The 12019-nt window shown below is 36.0% G+C and overlaps 1 protein-coding gene across 1 annotated transcript; it reads left to right on the forward strand.

Moving 5' to 3' along the window:
* Positions 1–1798: 1798 nt before the first annotated feature.
* Positions 1799–8513, forward strand: LOC126679921 (auxin response factor 6). Its single transcript, XM_050374945.2, has 14 exons — positions 1799–2683; positions 3104–3216; positions 3547–3645; positions 3738–3794; positions 3874–4029; positions 4129–4213; positions 4575–4665; positions 4895–5059; positions 5145–5267; positions 5727–5802; positions 5899–6046; positions 6220–7532; positions 7670–7860; positions 8001–8513. The coding sequence occupies exons 1-14, from the start codon at positions 2641–2643 to the stop codon at positions 8197–8199; spliced, it is 2859 nt and encodes a 952-aa protein (XP_050230902.1). The 5' UTR covers positions 1799–2640; the 3' UTR covers positions 8200–8513.
* Positions 8514–12019: the final 3506 nt, after the last annotated feature.

Below are 12019 nucleotides of genomic sequence, written 5' to 3' on the forward strand. Positions count from 1 at the left end.
TAGATAAAATATATATTAATCATTAATGAATGTTATTTTTATTTTTAAATTTGATGCATATTTAATATATGCCAGGGCCAGTAAGGCCTAGTTCAAATGGTTAAAATTGAGATTTGGATTTCGAGTTTCAGCGCAGCCAATTTAAGCTAATTTAACATAACATACATCATAAGAATAATTCATTTTAAGGTCTTTTAATTTTATATTTTTGATTTATTTGATCCTAATTTTCTATTTGATCTAATTTGATCCCCAAAGTTTACATTATTCAGTATATCTATCTTCATTTGATCTTTATTTGGTGTTTGAATTTTACATTATATGGTCCGAAACCTTTACATTTTTTGGTCTATGAACTTCCATGCGTTTGATAATTTGAGGAAGTAAAAAACTAAAGTTCGTTCATGGATTAAGATCAAATAAAAAATTAAGGATCAAACAAACAAAAAAATATAAAATTTTAAAAAAAAATAAGACCAGCTAAAAAGTCAAGGACCAGAAGATAGGTTAATCCTATCGAACAAGTAGGGGCGTAAACGAACCGAGCCGAGCCGAGCCGAATTTTGAAGTATTCATGTTTGACTCGTTCAGCGAACAAGGTGTTCATGTTCGATTCATGTTTAGTCGAGCTTTTAAACGAAGTGTTCATATTTGATTCATTTATATTTGTATAGTGTTCATGTTCAGCTCGTGTCCGTTCGTTTAGCCGCTAAACGAACAAGCTCGCGAACGAGTTCAATAAGTGCTAAACGAGCTAGTTCACGAACTAGTTCGCGAACGAACTCGTCGATAAGTACTAAACGAGCTCGTTCGCAAGACTGTTTGTTTAGCGGCTAAACGAACGAACATGAGCTCAGCTTGCGTAACCGTTAATTAAACGGACAAGCACAATTATGACATGAAAAAATTATAAAAACAATATCTAAAAATGATTTTTCCAAATATATACTAAAATATATTGCAACTACGTAGTTTTGTTTACTCTATTTAATTTTTAGGATTATTTAAGATAATTTTATAAAGTAATTTAAATACGTGTTAGTTCGCGAACATCTAATCGAATAGTTAAACGAGCTTATTTGCAAACTATATACCAGCTCGTTCACGAACTTATTCACGAACTCTTATTCGAGCTCATTCACAAACTATTAATCGAGCTATTCATGAACGTAAACGAACCGAACACCACTATGTTCATGTTCAGTTCGTTTATATTAACGAACATAAAATAAAGTCCGAGTTAGAATGCGAAAGAACACGAACTGAGCTTTTATCGAGCCGAACACCGAACTGCTCGCAAACAGCTCGGTTTGTCTACAGCACTACGAACAATTTACCTGAATTAGTTTTATTATTTGATAAATATAGGATTTAAATAAAATGTCTATTACGAGATATCATAAAATTATCCGAAGCACATGAAGACTTGGTCTAATGGCTAGGCCTTTATAGTGCGTGAGGTCGGGAGTTCCAACCCCGACTGTTTTCCAGATCGTGATTTGTCTGGTTAAAAAAAGAATTTAGTACTAATTAATGTCGGCTACTCCCGTTAACAACTGATTTAGGATAGTTCCACCTCTGTTAAAATGAAATGATCCGAACTCAATAATGACCCAAACTCCCAACCCGACCCAATTGCGACGTCTAGTTCAGGATATCAGAGTAAATCCCGAAAATTCCGAGGGTAAAACAGAAAATTGACAAAAATGTCTGAAATGAACACGAAAAGTCGTAGTAAAAAGTAAGAAAATTTAGACCAAATAAAATGTAAGAAAAGAAAAAGACTCTCTCTTTCATTTTGTAATAAAAATCTGACACAGCCACACACAAACACAAACACAAATACACTCTCTCTTTGCAAAATGGGGTCTCTGTCTTTCATATAAAAAAGAGAGTGGAAAATAATGGCGGTTGGGTTTATTCATTGATTGAGCCATTAAAAAAAAACAGAGAAAAAAGGGTTAAAGCAGCAGTCTGAGCAGCAAGTTTAGCACACATCAGTTCAACTGTTTCCATTACTACAAACAACTGCCCAAAACCTTAATATAAGATCTTAATAATACTATTATTGCATGTTCAGTTTGGCTTCAACTTAGTTCTGTCTGATAAATGCTTGTGCTCTTCAAGTTTTGAACTTTGTTGTAGCTCTACTGTTTTGGGCTTTGTTCTTGTTGCAAAATAAGATCTGGGTTTGTTCGAATAGATCTATTGCTGTTCTGTAGTGTTGAAGTTTGTAGAAGAGGAGTTTTTTTTTCGTTAAATTAGTGAACTTTTGGGGTTTTGTGTAGCTACTTATGTGGGTGATTTGGAGCAATTCTGGATTTGGTTGATGATTTAAGAAGCTGGGTTGTGAAAAAGAATGGAGTTTAGCATTGGAGAAGATTATTTGAGTTTTGGGTTTGTTTGATGGTTTGTATTGAGCATTAAAGTTTGAAGCTTTGAATTGGGGGGAGGGGTGAAGAGAAGGGTTGAAGGTATGGTATTATTGGGTGGGGAGAAGGAGGTGGAGAGGGTGATTGTTGAGGGGTTTGGTGGTTGGTTTAATCTGGGGTTTCATTGGTTTGGTTAGTGGTGGTTTTTTGGATCTTTTGGCTGTGGTTGTGAACTTGAATTTGAAGGTGGAGGTAAATTTTTGGTATAATGAGGCTATCTTCTGGTGGTTTTAATCCTCAAACTCAGGAAGGTTTGTGTTTTTTGCTTGCTTAATTTCTTATTTTTCTTCTTCTTTTTGTCATCTTCTATGTATTTTTGTTTATATTTTCCTTGTCATGTTTGTGGGGATAATTTGTTGTTTAAGCATAGAATATAGAAATTAAGATGCAGAAAAGCATAGCTGGCAGATATAATTCTTTGTTTAGTTCAAGCTCTTTAATATGTGTTTTCTTTTTGTAATTTTGGTAAATTTCATCTCTAGAGAGCTCATTTGATTTAGATGTTTAAATTTTTGTTTTTTTCCTTTTCTTTTTCAGCATTGTTTGCTAGTGATCAGTTAGAGGTTTAATATGTTGAATCCTGCTAAAATATGTTCCCCATGTTCCTTCTTCTCCTTTTGCTTTGTAATTTTTCTTGACTTAACTAGAGGAATGGATTTTGCATTTTGTAGGGGAGAAGAGGGTTTTGAATTCTGAACTTTGGCATGCATGTGCTGGTCCTCTTGTTTCTCTTCCCGCTGTTGGAAGCCGAGTTGTTTATTTCCCTCAGGGTCACAGCGAGCAAGTAAGTATCAATTAAAGCCTGGTTCTGTCATCATAGAGCTCGCTTACATGTAGCAACCTTTAATTACTCATGTCTAAAGCTATAGCTTACAATTAAATAAGAGTATCAGTCAATCTGTGAGGATTGTATAGCTCAGGCTGCTAATCTGCAAGCTCCTCATCTGAACTGTTGCTTATTAACATGTTAAAAATTCAATTGAAAAATGTCAATCTGTTTTGTCTTACTTGTATCATCCTTATTTCTATAATTAGTTAAAGGATCCATTTATATCACATTTTGTTACATTGTTGGTAACTCTTTCTAATCAAGATCATCGTTGTTTTTATGTAGGTTGCTGCATCAACCAACAAGGAGGTCGATGCTCATATCCCTAATTATCCAAGCTTACCTCCTCAACTTATCTGCCAACTACACAATGTGACAATGCATGTAAGAATAAGATGTGTTTGGTTTACTAGTCCCTTGTTCTTTATATTTTCATTTGCTCATTTTTCATGGCTAAGCAAGTTTGTCTATTTCAGGCGGATGTTGAGACGGATGAAGTGTATGCCCAGATGACCTTGCAACCTTTAAGTCCTGTATGCCATATTGTCTTTAGTTTTTGGTGTTTTGATATAGATGAACAGTGTTACTAATTAAATGAGATATCTTGTACAGCAAGAGCAGAAAGATGCTTACCTTCCTGCCGAATTGGGTACTCCCAGCAAGCAACCAACAAATTACTTTTGCAAAACTCTGACAGCCAGTGACACTAGTACTCATGGAGGCTTTTCAGTCCCTCGACGGGCAGCTGAGAAAGTGTTCCCTCCCTTGGTAAAGTTTCTATTTAAATGTTGGATATTCCCACCAGTTTTAAAGTTTACTTACGGCTAAAAATTTGGAAACTATCTTACATTGAATCCTCACTCGCAGGATTTTTCCCAGCAACCTCCAGCTCAAGAGTTGATTGCTAGGGATCTGCATGATAATGAATGGAAATTCAGGCATATCTTTCGCGGTGAGTGTTTTTTTTCCCTGTAATTTTAATATTGTTTTCAATCAAGCAACCATATCTGAAAGTTGGCTGCATTGATTCTTTGCCAATAAAGTATCAACTTTCTATGGTTGCTTGAGTTAAAAGAATTCAACATTTTATTGAGTCTAATAACTCTAGTAAGTCCAAAGTTAGTGATTTAATTAACTCTAATTAGTCTACATCATAATCTTTTATGGTTGGTTATTTTACAGCTTATTTAGGGTTGTGGCTATTTACATATAATTAATAGTGGATATTACTGTGGTTTCTCCAGAGATTTCCCGCCTTAAGAACAATATGAATTCCTAATTATGCTGACAGTTGTAGTATATTCTGCTTTCAGGTCAGCCTAAAAGGCATCTCCTGACAACAGGGTGGAGTGTGTTTGTAAGCTCTAAAAGACTTGTTGCTGGGGATTCAGTTCTTTTTATCTGGTAAGTTGTTAGTTATCTCCCAGTTGATTATTGTCAGCATATCTACTTTTTAACTGCATGTACTTTTTGATTGAACTATTGGGTCTGAAACTCATCTAGACTTGGTGTCCTGGGCTGAGTCGCTGAGTAACTTGTACTTTCACATAATAAAAATCTTACCTAGCTGCAAAATATTGTCTTCCTAGTTTCTATCATGAGTTTAATGTCTCTGTATGCATGTGATCATCAGGAATGAAAAGAATCAGTTATTGCTTGGCATAAGGCGTGCCAATCGACCTCAAACTGTGATGCCTTCGTCGGTCTTGTCAAGTGACAGCATGCACCTAGGACTTCTCGCTGCTGCAGCTCATGCAGCTGCAACAAATAGTCGCTTCACCATATTTTTTAACCCAAGGTTCTTTTCTTAATTGTGTTTGTTTGTACAATTTGGAATTTTGTAGTTATGAGCAGACCCTTCAATTTCATTTTCTCTTATTCAGGGCTAGTCCTTCAGAATTCGTCATACCACTGGCAAAGTATGTTAAAGCTGTGTATCATACTAGGGTTTCTGTGGGCATGCGCTTTAGGATGCTTTTTGAAACAGAAGAATCGAGTGTCCGCCGGTATGTTGCCAGCCTTTAGTTTTTCTTTTTCTTTCTTCTTATAATTGTACTTTCTTGAAAAACTGGCTTGAGTATATACTTTATTGCAATTTGTTAAGTCTGTTCTCTCTCTCAAGACTGTTAAACGGAGGTTCCACATTGTCTGCAATTACGGTATTTTCATCATATACAAGCAAACCTTAGATTTTTAGACCTAATGCTGTTGAAGTTGGCTAAACGGGATTGTTGGATTACTCCGTTGGCATATGCAAGTAAATATGTTTGCGTGACGGCCGCTGTCTCTATATATCCAGTGCACTATACTATTGGCTGCTTCTCTGCTTAGATTTAGTCCATCCTTGTCTCATCTAATGAAATCTTTTGTCCTCTTTATACTATTTATCTCTATGTCATGAATTTGTTCCAGAGCTAAGTACGTGTGGTTTTGATGTAAATATCTGACAGTTGTTTGTTATTCAGCTACATGGGTACAATAACTGGAATTAGTGACTTAGATCCTGTTAAATGGTCAAACTCACATTGGCGCTCAGTTAAGGTATGTTGAAATAGATGGTGTTGTTTATTGTTGAATAACTTGTTGCTTGGTAGAATGTAATTTTCTATCTTCGAATGTTTGATTTGATGAATGCAGGTTGGCTGGGATGAATCCACAGCTGGAGAGAGGCAACCAAGAGTTTCTCTATGGGAAATTGAACCACTGACAACATTCCCCATGTATCCGTCTCCTTTTCCTCTGAGGCTTAAACGACCTTGGCCACCTGGGCTACCTCCATTCAATGGTAAGCTTGGGTTTTAGATGCGCTGGTACATCTGTGAGTTTTGATTTAGGGTCTGCCCTGTTCATTTTGTAATCTCTCCCATATGCAATTTGGCAGTAACGGTAATGTTATAAAGGACAATTTATTTCTTTGTTGCTGTTCCTTCTCTCTTGTTCACAAATTTTTAACTGCAGGAATCAAGGAGGATGATTTGGGAATGAATTCTCCCCTTATGTGGATGCAAGGAGGTGGAGATCGTGGAATTCAATCTATGAACTTTCAGGGATTGGGAATGACACCATGGATGCAGCCAAGGGTTGATGCTTCTATGCTTGGTTTGCAAACTGATATGTATCAAGCTATGGCTGCTGCTGCTCTTCAGGAGATGAGAGCTATAGATCCTTCCAAATCTCCAACTACATCTCTTCTGCAATTCCAGCAACATGGGAATCTCCAAAGCAGGAGCGCTGCTTTAATGCAGCCACAGATGTTACAGCATTCCCAGCCCCAGCAAGCTTTTCTTCAGCAAGGTGTTCAGGAGAACCAGCATCAGGCTCATGCGCATGCTCAGGCACAAGCTCAAGCTCAGGCTCACGCTCAGGCTCAAGCTCAGGCTCAGGCTCAGGCTCAGGCTCAGGCTCAAGCGCATGCTCAGGCTCAGGCTCAGGCTCAAGCGCATGCTCAGGCTCAAGCTCAGGCTCAAGCTCAAGCTCAAACACAGTCACACCTTATCCAGCAACAATTGCAGCGCCAGCACTCACTTAATAGTCAACAACAACAGCAGCAACAGCAGCAGCAGCAGCAGCATTCGATGCCACAACATCATCTGGTTGAGCAGCAACAGACTCAAAATGTTGCCTCGGCCATATCTCAATTTGCTTCAGCCTCTCAGTCCCAGTCACCTCCGCTACAAGCCATCTCTTCCATGTGTCAGCAGCAAAGTTTTTCGGACTCAAATGGGAACCCTGTGACAAGCTCTGTTGTTTCCCCTATGCATAGTCTCATGGGTTCTTTCTCCCAGGATGAGTCATCTCACATGATCAGTTTGTCTAGAACCAATCCGTTGATGACCTCTTCTGGCTGGCCATCAAAGCGAGCTGCTGTTGAACCTCTTATGTCTCCACATTGTGTTTTGTCCCAAATAGAACAGTTAGGACCCCCTCAGGCAAATATATCTCCAAATTCTATGTCATTGCCACCCTTCCCAGGCAGGGAATGTTCGATCGACCAAGAAGGTGTTGCAGATCCACAAAGCCATCTTCTGTTTGGTGTCAATATAGATCCGTCGTCTCTGCTACTGCAGAATGGAATGTCAAGTCTCAGGGGAGTTGGCAGTGATAGTGATTCTACAACTATACCGTTCTCTTCTTCAAATTACATGAGTACTTCAGGCACTGATTTTTCACTTAATCCTACAATGACACCTAGTTGCATCGATGAATCAGGTTTCCTGCAGTCCCCAGAAAATGTGGGTCAAGTGAACCCACAAAGTAGAACCTTTGTTAAGGTAAGTTGCCTTTTCAGACTTTGAACCGGTGTTCTTTTGAAACCGTCGTTTTCAAATATCTCTGCTGTCTTTCTTATCTAAAGTTCACGTAAATTCAGTTCATTGTCATTTGGTGCTGATATTTTTATTATTCACAGGTCTACAAGTCAGGGTGTTTTGGTAGGTCGCTAGATCTTGCCAAATTCAGCAGCTACAATGAATTGCGGAGCGAACTTGCTCGCATGTTTGGCCTTGAAGGCCAGTTGGAGGACCCTGTGAGATCAGGCTGGCAGCTTGTATTTGTTGACCGGGAGAATGACGTTCTTCTCCTTGGTGATGACCCTTGGCCGTAAGTTACAACTTCCCGAATTCATTCTTGCAGTTATTTGCTTTTTAGGCATCATTATTTGTGGTAATAATATTTCAGAAGACTAAAATCTTTAATGTGGAAAATCTATGCTTCTGACGCATATCATTCTTGTCATCCAGGGAATTTGTAAACAGCGTGTGGTGTATTAAGATACTTTCACCACAAGAAGTGCAGCAAATGGGCAAACGCGGGTTAGAGCTTCTGAACTCAGTTCCTATTCAGAGGCTGTCCAATGGTAATTGCGATGACTATGGAAGTCGGCAAGACTCGAGAAATTTGAGCACCGGTATTACTTCTGTCGGGTCTTTGGATTACTGAACAATTTAACCAGTTAAGATGCTGTTTCCACTTTTGTAATGTTAGCTTATATCTTTCAGACCCTAGCAAGTACTGCGTAATCCTAGCTTCTTTAAGTTATATATAAGTTTATTACTGTAATTAGAAGGATGATGCTCCATGTTTCTATGTTATTGAATACATACAGTGCATAATCACTAGGACAAGATGTCTTTCTTTTTCAGGGTTACCTAGTAGTCGATTTATCACAACGTGAAGTCCATTGTAGTATGAACATGATGGCCCTGTGTGTCTTCTTTTGACCTTTTATAGCAAGTTGTAGATTTTTGTTGCCATGTGATGGTGTGGTTCTATAATAGCTAAGTTTTGAAAACAGACAGCTATCCAGGGGTTGAATTATTAGGAAAATGACTTTACTTGCTTGGTGGTTTTACCCTGGGTATTTTTTTGGGGTGGTGCCATTATTCTTCAAATGATTGAGCTTGGTCCTCCTGTGGGGTAGAGTATTGTCTGAACCTGAGGCTAAGTCGGTAGCAAAATGTTCGCATAGTAGTCTGTTTCTATCTTTTCTGTGAGATGTGTTATATGAAAACTTTTCAAGTCTTACGTTGCAGTAACGAGAACTTTCGGGAACACCGAAACTTTACATTTTTAACCTATCCTTGTGAAAAATATTGTTTTCCTTTCTCGTTTCAGCATTTATGTTTTCATGCAATATATTACGTGTTAGAATACACTAGGTAGAAGCGTCTTTTCCTGTTTCAATGTTTTTTCATTTTTATGCAATATAGAATGTGAGAGTGCACAATAGGTTTATTTCTCCGTGCCAACTTGGCACAAAATATCAAAAATCTTAAGTTTTTTGTTTTTGGATAAAAACTCATAACTTGTCGCTTTTCCGTCAATCAACATATTTTACCATTAACTCTTGCGTCGGATATCGATTCAAAATTGATAATATGTGAATTATTTGTTGGAATTACAAACTTAAATTCTTTTTGATTTTTGATTTTTCATGCCAAGTTAGAGGGGGCGAAAACAACCTTCATTTTCAAATTAATATAGGAATCGTCACGGAATGGCATTTTTTAGTTAAAATATGAATAATAACATAAAAGGTTCTTTTTATAAATACCTTACCTTTTGAAATTTTTGCAAAAACTCTTTTTTGGTAGTTTATTAGTAGATTAGTGGTAATTTATTGGTAGATTAGAGGTAAAAAGAGTAGTTTTTGTAGAAGTTCCAAAAAGTAAGGTATAGAGGGTAATTTTTTCTAACATAAATGCATTATTGAAAAGGGAAAAAACCTACACATGTTGAATTATTATATGATGTCAAAATATGCCCTTAAACTTAAGGGCAGTGGGACAAAAAAATGTCGGTAGATGGAACGTGAGAAGCACGTGCATCCTTGTTGTGTTGATAATCTTGTAGTGAAATCTTATCAGTTTCTATATATAGTTTGCAAGGATGGAATTGAAGGAGTGAAAGAGAAAGATTGAAGGTTCAGGTGTCACTGTTTTTCATGAAGAAAAGGAATTGAAAGGGCATGTTGTAGGGCACTTATGGAATGGTGACAATATATAGCATTATCACCTCCACCATTATAACATTAGTGCCAATAAAATGTAGGGCTGCCTACCCAACAACCCCTTCTAAAAGGACCTTTTTCATTGCATCATATTTTCAACTTTTTATTCAATTTGTAAATTATTGACTATACCAACATGCGACTGGAAACCGAATGTAATTAAATAGTTTTTATTATTACTTTTTATATTTGCATCGATTTAATCAAATTTGTTGAATTAATCAACCGATTCGTATCGTACGTTTTGTATTTTCAAAATTTTAGTTATACTTATGTTGGTAAAAATTATTGATTCGGTTCGTTTAGTTGTTGAACGAAATGATTAAATTAATTTATTTTGATTATATTCGGTTCGGTTTTAAAGCGCTCGGCTGTTTGTTCCCCTACATGTGCTAATTTTATGTCTGCAATTGTAGAAATGTGGCTGAATCTGATTCATATATACTTTTGCTTCTTTACTTGATATGATTTTTTGAAATGACAACGGCAACTAGTTTGATTTGAAACCACCACTATGGAAACGTATTTCCAACACGCAACATTCAAACATTTTGACTATTTATTAGTTAAAGAATCATATAAATCAACTTTATCTCTTATCATGGATAAATTATTCAGATAGGCATATAGGAATTGCAATCGGGCGGGGTCGGAAAGGGGAAGCGATCCCCATTCCCGCTTCTCTGGGAATCCCATCTCCATTCCCGCTTTCATGGAAATTTCCGTCTTTATTCCCGTTTAGTTAATGGAAATAAATCTATTTCCATCTCTGTTTTCACGGGGTTTCCATATCTATGGATATTCTCATCTCTGTTTAATTTTTTAAAATAACATTTTTTTTTGTTTTTAGATTGAAGATTAAGTGTTATAATAATATCAATGTTATTAAAAATTATCCTAACAATTTGAAAAGAATATACATTTTTAATTGTGAAAATACTAGTATTAATTTTTATTTTAAAGCATGAAAAGACATTTTGATTTTTAAATTTAAAAAAGTTACAACTAAACGCTAAACTAATAGGCCTATGTTATTATTTGTTTATTTGTCACTCAATATATAAATATATGTGATATTAAATTTTATTACTAAAATTTATGTTAATAAAAATTAAATTGAATAAAAGTATATAAATTATATATAAAAATTAGTGATGATACACACATACACACACACACACACACACACACACTTCAGATCCTCATGTGGACGAGGATGGGGATCCCCACTGAATGGGGACTAAAGCTTGCCACGGTTCATAATCCGCCGGTTCCGGTTCTGAACCGCCCTGTCATGGTTCAAGAAAAAATAGAACCGGCACAGATCCGTCTAAATGACGGTTCCGGGCCGGTTCGGACTAGGCCAGTTCCAGTTCCGAGTTCGGGGCGGTTCGGAAAAAATTGAAAGTAAAATTAAAATTTAATTACCAAAAGCTAACAAGTATAATTTTAAAATAAATGAAATATATAATATAATATAACAATAAAAATATAAAAATACAATGAATTATAATAAAATATAATATACAAATTTAATAAAGTGAAATAATTTTTATCGACGGGTTCGATCCTTGAACCGCCGGTTCACAGTTCAAAAAAATTGGAACCGGCTCGAAACCGGTCTTTCGACGGTTCCGGGCCGATTTTAGTCCGGTTCCGGGATTGACCGGTCCCGGGCCGGTTCACGGGCTGACCCGCCCATGGCTAGCTCTACCCACATTGCAAAAATAGATAACGCTACTATGTTCTTTTAAAAATTAAATTAAAAAATTAAATTAATCATTTTTAAGTTTAGTATTATTAGTAATTGTTCTATTAATATCAAACATAATTTTTTAAACATGCAACATATGGTTTAAAGGATACCTATATCACTTAGATTAAGGATTATACCCACCCATATTAAAATTCTACCCACATTGCATAAAAATAGATAACGCTACTATTTACTATATTCTTTTAGAAATTAAATTGAAATAAATGAAATTTATCATTTTTAGTTTTAGTATTATTAGTAATTATTCTATTAATATCAAACGTAATTTTTTAAACATGCAACATATGGTTTAAAGTATATCCATAGCATTTAGATTAAAGATAATACCTACCCAAATTGAAATTCTATCCACATAAACATTGCACAAAAATAGATAACACTACCATGTTCTTTTAGAAATTAAATTGAAATTTATCATTTTTAGTTTTAATATTATTAGTAATTGTTTTATTAATATCAAACATAATTTTTTA

This window comes from Mercurialis annua, linkage group LG5 (assembly GCF_937616625.2).
Source record: "Mercurialis annua linkage group LG5, ddMerAnnu1.2, whole genome shotgun sequence".
NCBI lineage: Eukaryota > Viridiplantae > Streptophyta > Magnoliopsida > Malpighiales > Euphorbiaceae > Mercurialis > Mercurialis annua.